We start from the raw sequence: 23,392 nt of genomic DNA on the forward strand, positions 1-23,392 counted from the left end.
ATGTTTGAATCCTGTATAAATGTATCCTTTTTAATGTTAACTTTAAAATAATTTTACGTTTTTTTTATTTATTCTATTTAGTATTTTTATTTTCCAATTTTTAAATCTGAAATATGCAGCATGTGTACATAGATTATAAATATTTTAAAAATGAAAATGTTGAATTAGTGAAAATCTGTCGTTTGGATGCTTTACACGTTCGGTTGCAAATGGACTTTAAAAAAAATCTGCTTAAGAAAAAGTTCACGTTATATTAATGTTCATAAGTGTTTCAAAGAATGTACTGGTGTAATATCAGACAGGCTGTCAGTGTGGGACACTTCTCTGCAGTTACATCGCTGCGCCGGTAGGTGGCGACAACTCTTAATGAATATTAATAATTTAGTTAATAAACTCTTCTCATTTTACTTGCGTATTCGGGCATTGGCTAAAATTCAGAAATGTTCAGGATTAACTGATAAAGATTTTTTTTTAACTTGTTTTTTTATGTTATTTATTAAAAAAAAAAAAAAAAAACTTTCATAAAGCAAATTCATCTTAATTTTAGCCTACAGAAATGTCCATGACATTTTCAGATGTATTTATTTTCGAATTTGTTCTTTTTTCATATCAATTCACACTTAAAATTTGTGGTTTTCTATGATCGCGTTAATCATTTTTAATTTCATTAGTTATTTACATGCATCAACGTGCATAACTAAACATCCCTATGTTCTATAGCGAAACTAAACATAGCCTACTTCACATTTTATTGCCACAGTGAAACACACAACCAAATAAATACTTCAAAATTTCAATCCCAATTAAATTATTATGGTTTTGCAGTAGCACAAATATTAGCCTCAGTAGTAATGATTAAATTCAGGCGGAGACCGGGCTGTTACTGCTGTTGTAATGGTAACACACGTGTGGTCGCTCGCTCAGGTGAAGATGCTGATGCGACTGAACTGATGGAGGGAGGCAGGAGCGCGCGCGCGCGCCTTCGGGTGGAAGGGAGAGGGAGAGAAGGAAAAAGGGGGATCGTTCTCCCAGTCATATAACGCCACATCTCTCCTTCCTCCTCTTCACTGGCGGCATAAACGTCGCGTTAGCGTGCTGCTCTCCCAATTCAAAGGCGCTTTTAATGCTTTGCTATGCGGAACCAAGAGCCATGAAAATGCTTCGATTTCGGAGTCCGAGCGTCTCCTCCCTCGCGCAGGAGGTCCAGTGCACGGTTCGGCTGCTCGACGACTCCGAAATCTCGTGCAGCATCCAGGTAAGGCACGAGCGAGCGCGTGTGCGACAGTGCGCGCGCGCGCGCGCTCAGCGATGCGACGCTCTTCTTCACTGCAAATAACGGGCATAAAGCTTATTATATCAATAGTCTACATGGTGTTAAACCGTTTAACACTTGTTTGGGCAGTATGCGCCTCGGGAGCGATGATGACGCTTTGCTCAGGGTTTGCTCGTTTCATTATCGCCTGTTAAACAGTTACGCCCTAGACTTTCTTTGTACTCAAGTAAGATTAATGTACAGAATGCGTTTCGTCTGTAAATAGCTGAATGGCGCAGTATAGGACTATTGACTGCTGTCACTGTGTGTGATTTCCGTCGCGGTGTTTTGTAGAGGTTTGGGGAACTGAGAGCCTGCCGTGCGCGTGCATGAGTCTCGTGCGCTGATGGAGAGTTACCTTCTTTCTTTTCCAAGACACAGTGCTGAAACAGTGCTGAAAAAATTCAATAAAAAAAGTCTGTGATGGACAACAGTTTGCAGTGGGACCTGTTTGTTTGATCAGTAAAGTCAAGTCACTTTTATTTATATCTAACACTTTGAACAACATGTTTGAGCCCTTGAGAAAAAGAAGTACACTGCATTATTGAGAACCTTTTTTCTGTTTGACTCTGTAAAGCTGCTTTGACACAACCAAGCGCTGTACAAAAAAAGGTGATTTGAAGCATCATTTTAAGATAAGTACTATGGAGATAATGGGCTTATAGTTTAAAGTATTTTTCTTATTTAATTTTTATACTTTTAACTGTTTTCGGACACTTAATTGCTTGTTTTTGTTTTTTTGTTTTACAATAAAATGTTATTTTATATATATATATATATATATATATATATATATATATATATATATATATATATATATATATATATAGTTTAAGTTTATATTAAACAGTTAGTTTAACTTATTTTTCTACACACTTCAGCAGGACTTTAGTACATCTTTATACATAATTCATAACTATTTCTATTGTATGTGGAAATATGGTTAAAGTGTACTGCTGAATGCAGGGATCAGCATTTATAGTAAACTAAAATCTATTTCAATATCATTACTATTGAAACTTGTGTCATGTATTTAAATATATTTGTGATAACACATTTGTAAAGATGAAGTTGCAGTTTAGTTTAAAATGTATTAACTTTAAAGGTAAACATATAATCACTAACAGTACATTTGATTTAGTATATGTTAATCAGCACATTACAATAAGTGTACTTCTGTAAAGCACCACAAAAGATTATTAAAACATAATGAATAAAAAAGGTACTTTGAAGTAAAACACTTAATTTGAGTTTATTATTACAGAGTGTATTTATTATCTATAAGTGTGCTAAGAAACGATTGATGTCTGCAAGTAGGTTTTTTTGTTGTTGTTGTTTTTTTACAAATATACTTTCAAATTTGGAAGTACACTACAAGTGGTGCAAACCAAAGACAACTATGGCATGGATAAAACAAGCGGTGTTGTTAGTTAGCACCTGAGACTTGTGTTTGCAGCTGTAATGATTTGCTCACCAAACACTACTGTGCCACTTCTTCAGATTTCTGGAAAGCCAAGGGAAGCGCTGCATAATGTCTAAATGTACCGATGGTGCCCAAAATCTCTGTCTGAGCAGGCGGATCCCTAGCTTTTGAGACGCAGCCAGTGAATCTGATCCCATCATGCTCTCTATGTTCCAGTCAAGATAAATGAGCAGAACCTGTTCTGGGAAAGACTCTTGAAAATGCACTTCCCTTCAGAGCATTCTTAGAGACAACAAAAACATCCAATCCGCTGAAAATCTGCATGTAGTTTTGCTAATAAAAATATCATTGAATCTATAAAGGCCGCGAGGCAGGCGTAACGTAGTTATTGTCGTTCAGCTCTGATGCAGGCTTAAGTGTTGGATGATAACTGATGAGAACGGATGATGATGTGGATGTGTAATCGAGCTCACACTAATGCACATGCAGTCTAATGGAAGCAACATCCGTTTAGTCTCATTCATCCTGAGAAAACTACACTATGATGGTGGAGTCAGGAAACCGTCCTCTTATGATGCTCCTAGCTGGGCTTCAAGTGTAGAGAGCTACTCTTGGACCAGTGAACACAGCTAAAATGCTTTCTACAAACTTTTAAAATATCTCTTGATGTATCTGTGGAAGAGGTGAAGTGTAAGGAAGAGATGACAGAAAGAGTGATGTGCACGATGCATACCAGTCTTTTTATATATATATATATATATATATATATATATATATATATATATATATATATATATATATACATTGTGTCTCTTTCTCCGGTGAGATGTTTATAAACTTTTGAGCTAAAAGAAGGAGCGCTCTGTTTTGGTCTTATGAATATTTCAGAAAGCCACGAGGCTCTAATGGCTTCTTGTTCTGTGATGGCTTTCTCCTGCATATTTCATGACCATCCTCATAGACAGAGGCTGCACTTTTACATGTTATAAGCACTCAGTTCTTAGTTTTTTATCAGCTACATGAGGAGTTAAATGCCGTGTTCATGTCTGCTGTCGTGCATCGTGTCGGTCAGCAGTTAGTTCTTCTCCTTGAGTTTGATTGGTCTAGAGATTGCTGATATACACACCTTTGAGTTTTCACTGTGTTTGCACATTACGTAAAGTCTGTCAGTGCAACCCAATCTCATGAGTAAACGTTGGGTGGCATTTTATATGAATTCATGCAAAGTGACTTGTACGGAAACTTAAGACTTTTAGGAAAAAAGCAAGCCTAACTTGTGATTGGTGCAGAAGCAGATCGTATGAAAATTATTTTGTACAAATTCATACAAATTAGGCATCAATTCACCAAAGCGTACAGTAGTTCCTATATGAGACTGTGTTGGTCAATATGTGCATTAGAGAGAATGATTCAGTGAATTTTTACCAGTAGTCTGTTAGTGATTCTACATTATATGAAAAAACTATAAGTCGGACTATAATTCGTATCAGTCCAAAAATACGTCATGATGAGGAAATGAAACATATAGTGTAGACTACAGGAGCACTGAGCAGCATAGAGCGCCCTCTGAAGGCTGGAGACGGTAATGTTTTCTCTTGGTTCATTTCTCTCGGTTCATGTCAAATTAATTTTGATAAATAAGTCGCACCTGACTAAGTCGCAGGAACAGTCAAACTATGGAAAAAAGTGCGACTTATAGTCCGGAAAATACGGTACGTTTGGATTACTTTTGACTTTACACGTTCATCACAATCTTGAACCATATTTTTTTATAAAAATATAAAGTGAAAGAAATTCTATTCAATTTGATTTACTGGCAACATGAAGTTGTCACGTGTGTGTTCTGTGTTTCTGTTCATCTTGCCTTCTCTCTGTCGCTTGATTAGTCCATAGTTTCCACCTGTGTTCATTTCTTATCTTATTTAGTCCATCGTTTGGTTTTGTAGAAAAAGCCCTGCATTTGCTCAGTTTGTTTGTCTTGTCTCTGTCGTATAAAGATGTTGTATATCTCCTACGGTCCCATGAAGTGTTATAAACCCTTTAACTGCCCCACCAAGAAAAAAGCATTTTTTGTTTGCATTTCTTATCTCCTTATGGCATTAGTTACCACACTCAATGTATTTTTTTTCCAACACGTCCCATAATTTTTAAAACATTAGCTTAGCTTTTCTACGTTTACCATAAAGTGACAAATCAACCATTTGGTTGAGCACGTTTTTGAAAAATTATTGAAAACATACTAAAGTTTTTTCATGGCACCAAGTAAAATAATTTTGTAAAGTTAGGGCTCTTACAGTGTAATATGTCAAAAAAAAAAAAATATGCTTACCTTGCAAAATTTCACCAAAAACAGTTTACATGGCAGGAGTGATTTCTTTCTCTCTGACATCCATCAAAGAAGAAGTGTTGTGACAAATGCTGTTGATTTTTTTTGGCTTAACATACCTTACCTCTACCAGATGGTAGAGATGGCTCAATCAGCTTGAATTAAGTTAGGTACTCCTCTCAATAAAATATAGTGACTCAAAATGTGCTCAACCATTTTGTCGAGCGGCAGTTAAAGGGTTAAAGACTTGAAGTTGTTTGACTATCTGCTTCCTTTGTTCTCCTTCAAGCTCCTTCGCCTGGCAACCCGTGACAGAAGTGCGTTGAACTTTACATGTCAAGGTTGTGAATCTAATGAAAAAGAGGAAATGGGGAGAATAAATAAAATGTAAATAACTGATTGCTATTGTTTTTATTGTGTGAATTATATGTAATCATGTAAATAATAAACAGAAACTGTAGTCTGAGTCCAGATTACATGTAATCAGTTACTATCCAGCAAGGATTTTTACACATTACATCATTACCGTATTTTGCGGACTATAAGTCGCACTTTTTTTCATAGTTTGGCTGGTCCTGCGACTTATAGTCAGGTGTGACTTATTTATAAAAATTAATTTGACATGAACCTAGAGAAATGAACCGAGTGAAAACATTACCGTCTCCAGCCGTGAGAGGGCACTCTATGCTGCTCAGTGCTCCTGTAGTCTACACTGAAGACATAGAGCGCCCTCTCACGACTGTAGACGGTAATGCTTTCTCTTGGTTCTAAATAAATGCGACTTATAGTCCAGTGCAACTTACTTACAGTATTGTTCAAAATAATAGCAGTACAATGTGACTAACCAGAATAATCAAGGTTTTTAGTATATTTTTTATTGCTACGTGGCAAACAAGTTACCAGTAGGTTCAGTAGATTGTCAGAAAACAAACAAGACCCAGCATTCATGATATGCACGCTCTTAAGGCTGTGCAATTGGGCAATTAGTTGAAAGGGGTGTGTTCAAAAAAATAGCAGTGTCTACCTTTGACTGTACAAACTCAAACTATTTTGTACAAACATTTTTTTTTTCTGGGATTTAGCAATCCTGTGAATCACTAAACTAATATTTAGTTGTATGACCACAGTTTTTTAAAACTGCTTGACATCTGTGTGGCATGGAGTCAACCAACTTGTGGCACCTCTCAGCTGTTATTCCACTCCATGATTCTTTAACAACATTCCACAATTCATTCACATTTCTTGGTTTTGCTTCAGAAACAGCATTTTTGATATCACCCCACAAGTTCTCAATTGGATTAAGGTCTGGAGATTGGGCTGGCCACTCCATAACATTAATTTTGTTGGTTTGGAACCAAGACTTTGCCCGTTTACTAGTGTGTTTTGGGTCATTGTCTTGTTGAAACAACCATTTCAAGGGCATGTTCTCTTCAGCATAGGGCAACATGACCTCTTCAAGTATTTTAACATATGCAAACTGATCCATGATCCCTGGTATGCGATAAATAGGCCCAACACCATAGTAGGAGAAACATGCCCATATCATGATGCTTGCACCTCCATGCTTCACTGTCTTCACTGTGTACTGTGGCTTGAATTCAGAGTTTGGGGGTCGTCTCACAAACTGGCTGTGGCCCTTGGACCCAAAAAGAACAATTTTACTCTCATCAGTCCACAAAATGTTCCTCCATTTCTCTTTAGGCCAGTTGATGTGTTCTTTGGCAAATTGTAACCTCTTCTGCACATGCCTTTTTTTTAACAGAGGGACTTTGCGGGGGATTCTTGAAAATAGATTAGCTTCACACAGACGTCTTCTAACTGTCACAGTACTTACAGGTAACTCCAGACTGTCTTTGATCATCCTGGAGGTGATCATTGGCTGAGCCTTTGCCATTCTGGTTATTATTCTATCCATTTTGATGGTTGTCTTCCGTTTTCTTCCACGTCTCTCTGGTTTTGCTCTCCATTTTAAGGCATTAGTTTAAGGCAAAGTACGCTGTTCTTCTGAACAATGTCTTGAACGACCCATTTTCCTCAGCTTTCAAATGCATGTTCAACAAGTGTTGGCTTCATCCTTAAATAGGGGCCACCTGATTCACACCTGTTTCTTCACAAAATTGATGACCTCAGTGATTGAATGCCACACTGCTATTTTTTTGAACACACCCCTTTCAACTAATTCAACTAATTGCCCAATTGCACAGCCTTAAGAGCGTGCATATCATGAATGCTGGGTCTCATTTGTTTTCTGAGAATCTACTGAACCTACTGGTAACTTGTTTGCCACGTAGCAATAAAAAAATATACGAAAAACCTTGATTATTCTGGTTAGTCACATTGTACTGCTATTATTTTGAACAATACTGTATGTTTTTTTTCCTCATCATAACGTATTTTTGGACTGATGCGACTTATACGCAGGTGCAACTTATAGTCGAAAAATACGGTACACTGTTTTGTATGAATGAGTCATTGAATTATTCACTCAACTGATACTTTCATTACTCTGATTCAAGAAAGAAACACCACTTCTCTGTGTCGCTCTGATTTCTGAGTCAGTTTTGTTTCGTCTTCATTTGGAACTATTTTCTTTGGCAAGAATAGATGAAGTAAAATGTAAGTTTCTCAATATTAACTTCTTGTTTATTAAATGTTTGTATAAAAGCAATGTGATACTCGTAATCATGCCAGTGTTGTCTGAATAGCAGGGCTATGATCCTGCGGCAAACAACAATGATTTTGCATTTACTTGCTAAAATGTTGCATTCCCCTGAGAAACTTTGCATTGGCTCACAACAATTTCACGTTTTCCAAAGAAACGTTGTGCGCTTGCAGAAATTTTGCATTCTTTTGCAAAAATACTGAGGTCCCCTGATAAATGTAGCTAACTTTTGCAAAAGTTTTGTGTTCTCTTATAAAACTTTGTGCATTTCCCTGAAAAAAAAACTTTGCATTTACTTGCTAAAGCATTGAAAAATAGTTAGTAGAAAAGTAGTAAAAGCAATGTGTGTGTGTGTGTGTGTTTTGTGTGGATCAGCACTCAGTGAGTGTCTTCTCAGTGTCTGAAGGACAGATCGCTGATGCATTATTAAGGCAGATCATGCTCTTCAGTGTAACTGCTGCATCACTCATGTGCTACAGATGCTGCGCTCTTCTTCTGCATTTACAATCCTTACATGGACAAAACTGAGCCACACAGAACATTTGGAGTGCCTTTAGTGACATTAAATATGAAAAAAAAAAAAAAAAATGTATAACACTGAATGTCTTTCAAGCTGAAACTTCAGAATTTGATAGCCAGTTATAATTCCTGTTTTACTGGCGTTCAGTAATAAGAAACTGGAATTACCACGGTATTACCATTTGTAACATTTAGCTGTGGTATTACAGTGGTGTTCTTATTATTATATGTCCCTGTATATGTATCATTATTCATTATGGTATTTGGTACCATCATTTTATCATCATCAGGTTTAGCGAAATCATTATATTTATATGCAGTGGGTACGGAAAGTATTCAGACCCCATTAAATATTTCACTCCGTTATATTGCAGCCATTTGCTGAGATAATTTAAGTTCATTAATGTACACACAGCACCCCATATTGACAGAAAAACACAGAATTGTTAAAATGTTTGTACATTTATTAAAAAAGCAGTGCTGTCAATGATTTTGAAGCGCGTTGATGTGGGTGGCCTCGCTCTCCTCTAATGTGTGTGTGCGGGCACGCTTTCCGGGAGAAATGCTCATATAAGGACTTCCGTTCTCGTCTACGTCATTAGATCCACGATCGAAAAAAGAAAAAAACAGCCGAAACTTGTACCAACCCGGAAGTAAGATTTTTCGGGAAGTAAGAAGTCATTCTTCTAAATTATTTTTTAAAACTCAGTCCATGTTTAGCATGAGACTCCATCTGTTTAACACTGTGAACAACTCTGAATACACGAAACACCATTGTACCCCCCCTTTAACTTAAACTGGAGTATTTTGGCTACTTTCAATAGCTTTCATTAGAAAGTTCAAAGAAAATAATTGACAAGGAATTCTTAAAGAATAAATAAAACTAAACTTCAAATTTAAAACAAACAAGAATCTGTGACATCTACCAATTAAAACACAGCAAACGAAAAGTAACCAGATATATTAAGTAACAAGGAAGTACTGTGATATTACCCTGTTTTGTGGAGATACCATGGTGTCTTATGAATGCATTTTTGCAGTATGAAAATAGTAATCACTGAGTACTCGTGATATATATCAAAGTATCATGGCTTTACCATTCGATACCTGCAGTGTTTTGAGGGGAAGGTTATGAGGACGTCAGCAGCTTTAGTCAGCGGTGTCATGACTGATTGAACATTGCTATTTTGGTATTAAACCAAATGCAAATCGCCCCATCTGCAGAAATGTATCTCTCATTCCCTCTTTTCATCAATAAACGTCCAGAGGGCAAGAAGGAGAGAAGGTGGTGTTGTGCTGGAGACTATAAATAGTGCTCATGCTATTCTTATCCTCCTCCATGTCCTTTGATTATTTTTTTTGTTGCAAGAGTGACTGAAGAAAGAAGAGATGATAAAACAGGAGGGGTGTAAGTGAATGACGTCATGCTGTGGTGTTGAGTGATGTGCAGTGCACGTGTACAAACCGCTGCGCTGCAGAGACGCTGTGTGTGTGTGTGTGTGTGTGTGTGTACATCTGTGCCCAGGACACAACACTGCTTGTGTGGTTTTTATTAATGCTTTGTTAAGCCATTCTTGTTCTTTTGCTCAAACACATTTATTTTTGGAAATATAGAATTTTTGGAATATTGGAAAAAAATATGAATTTCATAAAAATATATATATCGGGGATAGAGGTAGGTTAAGTAATGATATTTATTAATATTTAAAAATGAACTTAGGTATTAATTTTATTTATTTATTGTATTTCCTTATTTAGATAGTAAGCATGCGTGTGTGTGTGTGTGTGTGTGTGTGTGGAAGTGTCCTCCCATTCTGTTTGTACATCAGTAGCTTGAGGCAGTGCAGTGACTGTGTGTGGTGTGTGATGATAGATATTTTAAGAGACAACAGCATGTTTGGCCATTGGGGATATATGACCCGTTAAACACACAAACACACAAACACACACACTCACTTCTGTCACTCACAGCACTTCTGCTGGACACTCCACAGAACAGCACATTCATCTACTAACTAATATTTCACAAGTGGTTTACTTCCAGGTATGTATATATATATATATATATATATATATATATATATATATATATATATATATATATATATATATATATATATATCTATATATATATATATACACACACCATATTGTTAAAAATAGATTATTTTTCAGTCAGTAGTCTGATACCTAAACACAAACAGAACACTCTTGCATGTGTATAGTATTACATTAATGTATCACATACTTTAATTCTAATTCATAACTAATTGCTAAAATTGCATGCAATTAAAATTTAAACTATAATACATTTTCATTTAATTGGAATTAATTTGCGTATATGTTCTGGGAACAATAATGGTCTGTTCACACTCAAAGCAGTGTATTATTTCAATCATAAGTATTTTTTTTATATATGCTAAAGTGTACCTCGTTTTCACAAGGGAACCCAGAACAACAAGATAATTCACTTAAGCTGTCCGTGTAAAATGAATAAATGTTTTATGTTGCAGTTGTGATTGTTAGAGATCAGTGGTGTCAAAAGTATTGGCATTCATTACTCAAGTAGAAGTATAGATACTAGGGTTTCAAAAGACTTTTGTAGAAGTTGAAGTATCAACTCAAGCTTTTTACTCAAGTAAAAGTGTAAAAGTACTGGTTTAAAAAACTACTTAAAGTATAAAAGTAAAAGTAATGTAAGGAAAAAAATGCCATTAAGAACAAAAGCTTGGGCCGCGCCACAGGGTCCTAGTGTGCACTACCCCACCTCCTCAAAAAACATTTTTCTAAAGGCAATAATGACTATAATGTTATATTAAAATGTTCATGTTGAAAAATTTGGGATGCACTAGGCTTCCTGTTTCAGCCACATATATGCCCATTGAAAATGAACTCATTTTAGTACAATGCAAATACATTAAAGAGCTAGAGATATGATGACTAGTTGCCAATAACTATTGTTATGGTGCAAAAAGTCAAACTTCAGAGGCTTGTCATCAATAAGCTTTAATGGAATGTAAATGTACATCCAAGCTTAGCTGCAGGACTCTGTGAGGGCAATGGACAAGAACATTGGTGCAGGCTTAGTAACAATTACTCTTGTATGGTTGTCTATATACAATAAACATTATAGTGCTGTCAAAATTAATGATTAATCCAAGTGATTAATCAAAAACTAAAAATGAAAAATAACTCATGATCCTGATACCTTCTTGATTGATAGCTTCTTGTATTCGGTACATACAGTATTGTTCAAAATAATAGCAGTGCAATGTGACTAACAAGAATAATCAAGGTTTTTAGTATATTTTTTATTGCTACGTGGCAAACAAGTTACCAGTAGGTTCAGTAGATTGTCAGAAAACAAACAAGACCCAGCATTCATGATATGCACGCTCTTAAGGCTGTGCAATTGGGCAATTAGTTGAAAGGGGTGTGTTCAAAAAAATAGCAGTGTCTACCTTTGACTGTACAAACTCAAAACTATTTTGTACAAACATTTTTTTTTTCTGGGATTTAGCAATCCTGTGAATCACTAAACTAATATTTAGTTGTACGACCACAGTTTTTTAAAACTGCTTGACATCTGTGTGGCATGGAGTCAACCAACTTGTGGCACCTCTCAGCTGTTATTCCACTCCATGATTCTTTAACAACATTCCACAATTCATTCACATTTCTTGGTTTTGCTTCAGAAACAGCATTTTTGATATCACCCCACAAGTTCTCAATTGGATTAAGGTCTGGAGATTGGGCTGGCCACTCCATAACATTAATTTTGTTGGTTTGGAACCAAGACTTTGCCCGTTTACTAGTGTGTTTTGGGTCATTGTCTTGTTGAAACAACCATTTCAAGGGCATGTCCTCTTCAGCATAGGGCAACATGACCTCTTCAAGTATTTTAACATATGCAAACTGATCCATGATCCCTGGTATGCGATAAATAGGCCCAACACCATAGTAGGAGAAACATGCCCATATCATGATGCTTGCACCTCCATGCTTCACTGTCTTCACTGTGTACTGTGGCTTGAATTCAGAGTTTGGGGGTCGTCTCACAAACTGCCTGTGGCCCTTGGACCCAAAAAGAACAATTTTACTCTCATCAGCCCACAAAATGTTACTCCATTTCTCTTTAGGCCAGTTGATGTGTTCTTTGGCAAATTGTAACCTCTTCTGCACATGCCTTTTTTTTAACAGAGGGACTTTGCGGGGGATTCTTGAAAATAGATTAGCTTCACACAGACGTCTTCTAACTGTCACAGTACTTACAGGTAACTCCAGACTGTCTTTGATCATCCTGGAGGTGATCATTGGCTGAGCCTTTGCCATTCTGGTTATTCTTCTATCCATTTTGATGGTTGTCTTCCGTTTTCTTCCACGTCTCTCTGGTTTTGCTCTCCATTTTAAGGCATTGGAGATCATTTTAGCTGAACAGCCTATCATTTTTTGCACCTCTTTATAGGTTTTCCCCTCTCTAATCAACTTTTTAATCAAAGTACGCTGTTCTTCTGAACAATGTCTTGAACGACCCATTTTCCTCAGCTTTCAAATGCATGTTCAACAAGTGTTGGCTTCATCCTTAAATAGGGGCCACCTGATTCACACCTGTTTCTTCACAAAATTGATGACCTCAGTGATTGAATGCCACACTGCTATTTTTTTGAACACACCCCTTTCAACTAATTCAACTAATTGCCCAATTGCACAGCCTTAAGAGCGTGCATATCATGAATGCTGGGTCTCATTTGTTTTCTGAGAATCTACTGAACCTACTGGTAACTTGTTTGCCACGTAACAATAAAAAAATATACGAAAAACCTTGATTATTCTGGTTAGTCACATTGTACTGCTATTATTTTGAACAATACTGTACGTATGCTATGTCCAGTGTTCGGGGGGTAACGAGTTACAAAGTTGATATAGAGCTTCACAGTCCCACCCACAGCCCGAGAGGGCTCTGGTGCCGGAAGTAAATTTCCCATTCATTTCTCCCATTCACTTTCGGAAAAATCCGTATCTAAAGAGTTTTAGAGCATGTGTGAGGATAACCAGCTACGGCTGAACTCATAAGCATATAACATATCATTTCAAGTGAAAAAATTAAGACAAGATCCAAAAAAAGTCAAAGGTACAAGACTGTGTACATATTTTCATTTCGAGCGCAGGAACTACTCATCCCATAAACCACCGCGCCCCATTGAATTAGACTGAAGCCACAACTGAGAACGAGGCAACAAGCCTTTTGAGCGACTTCCAAATCTGATGACGGCCGCTCGCGCGAACTTTTTCCTCCAGTGAATTTTATTTTATATAGTGAATGTGCAGTAATTATATATTGTGTGCGTGTGTGAAAGTGGTTAAAGATAACGTCAGCAACATGGTGCAGTGCTTTGTATCTGACTGCAATCATCGCTCAGTCGTCAACACATGTCGTTGCCATTACACAAATGTTCAGTAAATGCACAAAAAGGTATGCCTAGGCTAAATATTGTTTTGACAGTGGCATTATAAAATGCTTGATATGACTCATTTCATATGGAGGCTACAGTAGCCTAGCTAAAGAGGACGATAATGCTAACTAAAGTTACCAACCTCCCTGCAAAACTCTCAATGGCAGCCAAGGAGATCATGATTGCACTGATAAGTCTACCGTGCAAAAACGCAACACAGGTTTTTATTTTATTTTTTTTTTTATTAATGATCTTCAGTCTTCACGGACCTTCGCGGGGTTTAACCAGACGGTTACACGAGCTCCACCAATCAGATGCATCACTGTGGGATTGTTCAGGATTGTGGGTAATGAAGTACTTAGCCAAGACATCGCGAATAAAAGGCATTTAGATCAAAACAAGGTTAGTGCCCCATGATCCTTTTGCGTTTATATGAGCATATACTATCGCTTAGTACAGTCGTAGCTGGTTTTAAGTCTACAATGTATGGTTACGTTTTTATGGCTTATACCCCAAATGTCAATGCAGAAATTGCATTGAATTTTTAGTTCCGGCACCAGCTGTGGGTGGGACTGTGATGCTCTATAACCTAGATATCACAACATTGTCATTTGCGTCATCAATCTCAAACGATAATTTATTAAAACGTCTCACTACCCAACTACCTACAGTAGCTTAATTTGTGGAGGAGGAAGAGAAAGCACCCGTTTGGCAAATGAGCCAGTGAGAAATAATAACTTTTAAGTAGAGTCCAGTGCCTTTTCGATACTTTTAAAATGGTACTGGCGCCTCAACGTGCCTGAACCGATACTTAAAAAAAAAAAGAACTACAAAAAAAAAAATATGGATAACATTAAAGAATATTATAAATATTTGAAATAAATCCATAGCTTTCACCTTGGATGCTCTCATTTCCCAAGTTGTGCTTCCCTTAATCTAAGACTAATAAATGTATTTCACAATCTGGGTCATTATTTAATACAAAAGCACACATAATATTTCTACTGTATCTCTGTCACTCACTCTGATATTTAGTTAAGATGAGTGCTGTCTGTCACTGTCTTAAATCAGTTCTGTGAATTACTGTATGGTCATCCTTTATAAAATAGCAACAATGTAGTTTTTAAATACAGTGCTGTGCAAAAGTCTCATGGAAAAGAAAAAATAGTATTTTCACCCCAAAAAAGGGTTTTAAGCCAGTTATTTATATCTTTTGCTGTAGTGTGTCCATAGGAAATATCAGTTTGCCATTAATTTGAATAATAATCTAGTGCGATTTTGAATGCACAAGCAGTTTGACAACGGCAAAATGAATGTTTGGAAATGTAAACTGATATTTTCTACTGACACACTACAGCAAAATATATAAATAGCCGAACACCATTCTTTTAAGTGAAAATACTGTCTAAGACTTTTGCACAGCAGTGTATGTATAAAGTACGTATGATTAAATTAAGTATATTTAAATAAGTGTAAGGAAACTTTACACTAGATGAGAAACCGACTGATCGTGACCTTTTGTAAACTGTATTTATGTCAAATAATTACTCATAGTAATTATTTGTAATTACTTAATAATTACTCAAGTAAAGTATAGATACCCCAAATTTCTACTTAAGTACAGTAAGGAAGTATTTGTACTTCGTTACTTGACACCTCTGTTAGAGATTCATGCATTTTGAGAATAAAAGTACCACATTTGCCATCTTCAGCATCCTGTAGTTTTCGTAAGCAACATAAGTGATCACTTACTCTTAAAATACAAGGTTTAATCAACAATCAATTCAATTTCTCTATTTAATCATTGAAGGTTTGTAATAAATAGTTAACATTTTTCCAGCATGACGTGACTTTAATTGTCTTGAATGATTCCATCATCACAGTGGATCAGTTAGAAATAGTGAGTCGCACTCACTAATAATTGAGATATTTTCTGATGCAGGAATTGCTTTATGCATTGAAAGCAGAATGGAGCAAATGTCACCTCACAAATTATTAATACAGCCAATCACATTTTCAGACGGCAGGTCTACATGCACAATCAAAAATAGCAATCAAATGTAGTCTAAATCAGTGTACATGGATGTGTTATGTTGCACGGTATATTTGAGTTATAAATCAAGAAAAGAGGAAAAAATGTATTAAGGACATCAAAGTGAAACTTTTTTCCTTCAAAACACTAGACAGATGTAGGAACTGATAAAGAAATGAACATCTGATACTCAGAATATGCTTATATCTTTAGGTATGTACTGAGCATGAAATATAAAGACTTGGACAAAGGCATCGTCTTACACCGTCGGGTCAGTTACCCTTCAGATCTGTTCGGCATTATCCACTTTCCTTCGCTTGGGGATTAGAGGATGGACAGAGAAATGTTTCTATGGTTTCAAGATTAGATTGATCCCATTATAGCTATAAGTGTTGCACAGGTCATCAGGGTCAGATCCAGAACAATACTGGAGAACTGTTCAATGGATTCAGAGTCTGCAGTGTGAAATGTCTGTGACGTCGGCGTCACTATACAAAAATAAGGTTTTTTAGCATCTCGCGCAATGAGCATCTCAGTTTTATTTAGACAGCATGTCCATTAAGAAGCAGTTCAGGTGGTACTTCAAGCTTGAATATCTCAGATGTTTGGAAAATTTCTTTTTAAGGATTTTACATACAGGCCATGATTAGTTCATCCAAAAGAAGATATTTAACAAACATTTCTACTGTTTCTCTCCACACGATAAAAGTCAATGGGGTCCAAAATTTTCATGCAAAAACCAATGAGGTTTGATGCTTGGCCTCTGTATACACAAGTTGATCATTGATGTGACTTGAGATAACTGATACATTTTTGTAGGAAATATTCAAATTGGTTCAGAAAGGTGTGATCACATTTGCTATCATTCAGCAAAATTTAGCGTGTGTTATCCAGGCATTTCAATTGTGAATTTATGTGCTCAGGAATGAGCTGCAATAAGCTGGACAAGCGAATTAGCTGCACTGGCCAACGGAAAGTTACTTACTTTGAAAGTGACTTCTGTGTGAGTTGTGTGCATGTCATGCATCTCTATTGACAATAAACAATGGGCCTTTTTTTGCGTAACAAATAAAAATCACTAATGCTGCCACAATCAGGACCTGAAGCTCCGCTGAGCGTCACTAAAACACGCCTCTCAGGAACAACGTCATGCAACCTCATCGTTTCACCAACAATGAGAAGTTATCAGAAAACTAATAAGAAATAAATCAACATGCGCAATCACACACGAACATGATAAAGCGTGCTTTGGGTAGCTATTCAAAATCAAAAGCATTGATGTTTTAACTATAGAATAAGTGATACATTGATCATTATGATTTAGTTTATCAGGACTCAAAATTAATCACACATAAATACACTTATTTCTGTTGTATTTATTTATTTTTAATGCTTCTGAAAATAGCGTCTCTTAGGGTCGAGTCGGTTTCTGTTTATTTGTAGCCACAGTATATAATGTCAAATACGTGGAAAACATCTTTTTTGGAACAATCAAGAATGAAAACCTTTTCTAGTACACCCCAAAAACCAAATCAAGACTTCATAAAAAGGCACAATAGGACCCCTTTAAGTTGGCACATTATTTTAAGCTCAAAGATGAGATTTTATTCCATGTGTAGTCTTCTGAACAGCATTCTCACTTACCGTATTTTCCGGACTATAAGTTGCGCTTTTTTTCATAGTTTGGCTGGTCCTGCGACTTATAGTCAGGTGCGACTTATTTATCAAAAATAATTTGACATGAACCGAGAGAAATGAACCAAGAGAAAACATTACCGTCTCCAGCCGCGAGAGGGCGCTCTATGCTGCTCAGTGCTCCTGTAGCCTACCAAAGAAAGCATAGAGCGCCCTCTCGCGGCTGGAGACGGTAATGTTTTCTCTTGGTTTGTTATGTTTTTTTTCCTCGTCATTACGTATTTTTGGACTGATGCGACTTTTACTCAGGTGCGACTTATAGTCCGAAAAATACGGTATTAGGAGTCCTTAAAATTTGTTGAAATTATTGTTGAAATTCAGAAATTTAGTGAATCGTGAATTAGAAATTAGGTCCTGTAAGCGTGGCTATATATAAAGTATATAAATCACCATACCTCCAGTATTTTAGTACTTATCAATCCTTCGTATTTGGGCCAAGGACAGACTAAACCATTCTGAGATATGAGGGGTTAATGGGAATCGACAGAGGGTATGTCTTTCAAACATGGTCAGCTGCTCAGTTGAGGCAAGTTTGCATGTCGTAAAATGCTAACATTTGCCTTTTCCATTATCTTCTATCTTCTTTTCTTTTTTTGTAACTTTGATTTTCTTATTTTCTTCAGGTTTTCCTGCTCACATAAATCACTCACTAATTTACACTCTTCCCTGTTTTGTCCTCTGCTTATGATATGAACAGATCCTCATAAACTCTGGATTAGCAGACATTAGACGTTTAGTTCTATAGGAGACACACTTACAGTTGATATGGCATGGGTATTAATTACTGAGCATTTTATGTAGGGCAAAGCTTTCATGGTCCTACACTCTGTTTGTTAAGACTAGAGCTGCTGACAGAGGTATTGCTAATGCTAAGTGAATCTCTCAGGGATTTTGGAAGGTGCCGAGTTAAATAAAGTGGAGCAATGAAGCATGGTTGCTTTGTGTTTAAACTTGTCTACCACACCATCTTTTTAAACTCAGTGATAATCGATCATCTCTCCCCCATCCTGCCTCCATCGTTTAAGCATGCTCCTTCATTATACCTGTTTGTTAAAGCAATCATCACTATTACTAGTGCTCATACTGTATATAGGATTAGCATGTAAACAAACCATAACATTTAACATTTCTACATAGTTTTATGATTCAGTGTTCCCCAAAACCATAGTTCCAACAAACATTTGTAAACATTGGTAAACCTGTTTCTTATTAGTTTGACATATGGAGTTTCATATCTGAGTTTACATTTTTTAATTTGTCAAGAAGAGAATGAAAAGTGGCTGCTTTAAATAAAGCAAAACAAAAGAGAAGAAAACTGTGGCATATTCATCTGCTACTGTGTTCATTATTTACAGCGATAATCTGACATTAATTACCCTAAAAGCTGACAAAAATCTGAAAACTGATCAATAAGCAGAAGTTATTATTCCAACACCTGCACCACCAACAGATCTATTGTGGTGCGAACAGACGTGTACAAAGTAACACGTCGGTAGTAACAAAGAGACAAAGTAACTAAGGTTTTCCAAAAGTCTTGACTAGTCTAGTAAGTTAATTTCTCAGACGATGATGCAGCACTCTAGAAACTACAAATAACACCTTACATTAGTGGCTACAAACTAACAACCACTCAGAACATCTCAACAACTGCATAGCAACACCCTATAATAGTGGTAACAAATTGATTATCATTCAGAACACCTTAGCGACCACATAGCAACACCCTAGAAACCACAGACAACAATTTATCATGTGGCAACACACCAACAATCATTCAGAACACCTTAGCAACAACATAGCAACACCCTAGAAACCACAGACAACACCTAACAATAGTGGCAATCCACCACCAGTCACCCAGAACACCTTAGCAACCACATAGCAACACCCTAGAAACCACAGACAACAATTTATCATGTGGCAACACACCAAAAATCATTCAGAACACCTTAGCAACAACATAGCAACACCCTAGAAACCACAGACAACAATTTATCATGTGGCAACACACCAACAATCATTCAGAACACCTTAGCAACAACATAGCAACACCCTAGAAACCACAGACAACAATTTATCATGTGGCAACACACCAACAATCATTCAGAACACCTTAGCAACAACATAGCAACACCCTAGAAACCACAGACAACAATTTATCATGTGGCAACACACCAACAATCATTCAGAACACCTTAGCAACAACATAGCAACACCCTAGAAACCACAGACAACACCTAACAATAGTGGCAATCCACCACCAGTCACCCAGAACACCTTAGCAACCACATAGCAACACCCTAGAAACCACAGACAACAATTTATCATGTGGCAACACACCAAAAATCATTCAGAACACCTTAGCAACAACATAGCAACACCCTAGAAACCACAGACAACAATTTATCATGTGGCAACACACCAACAATCATTCAGAACACCTTAGCAACAACATAGCAACACCCTAGAAACCACAGACAACACCTAACAATAGTGGCAACCCACCACCAGTCACCCAGAACACCTTAGCAACCACATAGCAACACCCTAGAAACCACAAATAACACCCTGTGATAATGTAAACAAATTAACAACCACTCAGAACACCTTAGCAACCACATAGCAACACCCTAGAAACCAAAAACAACTTATAATAGTGGCAACAACTTAATAAGCACTCAGAACACCTTAGCAACCACATAGCAACACCTTAATAACCACAAACAACACACCAATAATCACAGGTCAGTATGTAGGGTATTATTAGTGGTTTCTAGGGTATCGCTGCGTGGTTGCTAAGGTATTGTGACTGGTTGTTGGTGTGGCGCTACAATTCAAGGGTGTATTTGTGGTTTCTAGGGTGTTATTATGTGGGTGCTAAGGTTTTCTGAATAATTGTTACACTCATAACACCTGAGCAACCACGTAGCAACACTCTAGAAAAGAGAAATAACAAACTAATAACTAATGCAGATGCAGCATAATCAGTTTGTTTCTATTTATAAATTAAGTTCTTTCTATCATTGTAAGAGAATAGACATGTAATAATATAAGAAATCTATTCTTAATTCTATCCAAATTAGAGCTAGACCTACATTTTACATTAAATATGTGCAGAGACATGTTTGTTTTGTAGTCATTGATATTTAGAAACTTTAAGTGAATGATGTTGATGTTGTTCTTCACTGTACTGTTAGAGCAGAATCTCCAGCTCATAGAGTCACTCTGACTTTGCTCTCAGTGAGATGTATTTCACACATCAGGAGTGTGCTATAGCACCCTGCGTCACATCACATGTAATAACAGCAAGGTCAAAACACTGATGGTCATCATCAGTCCTGTATCAGACCAGAAAGCCTTCATCACTCACTGAATACCAGTGTTCACTGCAGGACCTGAACATACATTAAAAATGATATCCTTATTTGTATTTTTTTAATGTTTTCTAGATTTAATTGAATTTAATGTTTACATTTTTTACTGAAATTCAAATACTATTTATAAAAAAAAAAATGTAAATGTGTTTACATTTACATATTATCATATGAAAAAAACAACAACAACCAAAAACGTTTTTGTCTAATTTTGATTCAGTCAGTGAAGGATCTGACTACCGATATCTTGAGAGTCTGTGAGTCTTTGAAAGAAACTGTTCAATAAAACATTACATTTTATGGTTGTTTTGGGTGTGAGTGAGTATAGCACAATAAATAGATAAATAAATTAGCCAATATAAAAAAAAAATATTGACAGTCCTATTTTACCCCACATTAATTTATTTTGGCACACTTGTGAATCAATGAGTTTATACAGACAACAGTTAATACGATGATATGTTCATGAGAACTGTCTCTCAAGTGTTCATTTTATCCTAAATATCTGATGTAATGACTTTCAAAAAAGTTAAGTTGAATTTGATTATGGCTTTGATTTGTGTTCATTAGATTTTTCTTTCCTCTCCAGAGAGACACTAAAGGGCAGTTTCTCTTGGATCACGTGTGTAATCACTACAGCTTGCTGGAGAAAGATTACTTTGGCATCAGATATGTGGACCCAGAGAAACAAAGGGTAACTACACATTCACAACTCAAATTTCTTTTGGCTTCAAAATTCAGTAAGCGAATAGTTTATGCAACAGATATACTGTTTAAGCACTTAAATCATCCTAAAAATGAATATCATTGCATTTGGTATGACAATATCAAAAAAAAACATCTTTAAATAAAATGCTGCATTTTTACAATAATTAATAACTGCACAATTAAACTTAAATACACAGGTAATTTGTGCATAATTTAAAATCATGTCTCTTGATCGTGTCTCCACGAATGTTTTTATTCTCATCCATATTACATTTATTTGCATTATCAAAAATACAGAAAAACTATTTTGTCATATTGTGAACTTTTATTGTAATTTATAATAGTTAGTTTTCTGTTTGAACATATATTCATATGAAATTTATTCCTGTGATCAAAGTTGAATTTTTAGCATCATTACTCCAGTCTTCAGTGCCACGTGATCTTCAGAAATCATTCTAATATGATGATTTGCTGCTCAAGAAACATTTCTAATTATTAGCAATGTTGAAAATAGTAGTGCTGCTCGTGGGAACTGTGAGTTCAAGAAAATAATTTATTTGAAATAGAAATATAACCTCACAAATCTTAAACATACTTGTTTCTACACTGTCACCATGTTAGATATTTTACCATAACAACTGACCGAGGGGTTTTACCCTGCTGTATGTATACCAACGTTTCTTCAGTCGAGCAGAAATCCTCCCAGCAGTCATTTATGTTGCAATATAATGTCTATTATAGAAAAAAAGGGAGGGATCATCAGTATGAATGCTTGTCCAAAGTGCTTACCATGAAAATGCTGATTTGTCACCATCTTTAGCTGTCAGTACACAGCAGCCAATCATTTCTGTCTCTTGTCATTGTTTTACAGCATTGGTTGGACCCGAGCAAACCAGTCGTGAAACAGATGAAATGTAAGTGTTTTTATTTAGTTCTTGTCCTCAAGGTGGCAGATTCAGCTTTACTGGTAGAAGTTGTGAACATAATGTCTGCGTTGTAGCACAGTTTAGAACATTTTGTAATTATCATATGATAAGATTTCATGTTTTCCTTTCTCTGCTGAGTGTTGCAAGCTGTTTGTGAATAGATAAGATTCCTAAAGTTTCAAAGACTAAAGTCTCAAACCCAAAGAGATGTTCTTTATAAAAGTTAAGTTCCATGCCCTCCTGAAGCACGTTGTTTAAACACGCCCCCACGTGTCTACATCACGATGTGGGAAGAGTTGCATAGGCCAAAAGTACCTGGATGAACTACTATTTCCGCCCGGATTCTGATGGGCATATTCTGGACACTTTACTCTCTAATGAGTCCATAGGAGAGGATTTATGAAAGGCATTGAAGAGATGCAAATGATAATGGTTGATGTAGTATGTCAGATTTTTTTCATACTACCCATATTTATACTAAATAGAACATTCTTTATTCACAAAGTAAGTTCAAATTCAAATGTAGCTCCCACTCAGACAAATTCAGTACGGTTTTCTATGATCACGCACCTGGAGCACACACAGAAAATCGCCTTGAACGAGTACTGAATTGAGCTCTCTTTCATGTCTTATTGCTCTTGAAAGGACAAATAGGCACACAATGATGTTAAGATGTCTGTTTTGATGGCTATTCATGTATAAATGGTTGCTTATTTCTGAACAGTTGGGAAAATATCGGTGTATCAGTGTATCTGTGTATTGGCTCAGTGCATTAAGTCTTAAAGTGACAGCAGCCTAATATACCTGCTCCTGACTGTGTCCTTAATATAAAACAACATAAGAGGAAATCACTCACTGCTCATGACTGAATCACTTTACTAGCTTTAATAAAGGTTAATACAAAAACATATTTCTGCTTGAAATAATGAAGGATTGCTGTTAAAATGAACACTGCATTTCAA

At 36.3% G+C, this 23,392-nt stretch overlaps 1 protein-coding gene across 1 annotated transcript in view; it reads left to right on the top strand.

Annotated features, from left to right (window-relative positions):
• Positions 1 to 911: 911 nt before the first annotated feature.
• The window catches only part of frmd3 (FERM domain containing 3), a 47,892-nt gene continuing 25,411 nt past the window's right edge, over positions 912 to 23,392 (top strand). Inside the window, exons 1-3 of the mRNA XM_026197654.1 lie at positions 912 to 1,255; positions 21,386 to 21,490; positions 22,376 to 22,418. Coding sequence (XP_026053439.1) covers positions 1,124 to 1,255; positions 21,386 to 21,490; positions 22,376 to 22,418 — 280 coding nt within the window. The 5' untranslated portion in view covers positions 912 to 1,123. The remainder of the gene's footprint in view (positions 1,256 to 21,385; positions 21,491 to 22,375; positions 22,419 to 23,392) is intronic.

Source organism: Carassius auratus, chromosome 22 (genome assembly GCF_003368295.1).
Source record: "Carassius auratus strain Wakin chromosome 22, ASM336829v1, whole genome shotgun sequence".
NCBI classification, from domain to species: domain Eukaryota; kingdom Metazoa; phylum Chordata; class Actinopteri; order Cypriniformes; family Cyprinidae; genus Carassius; species Carassius auratus.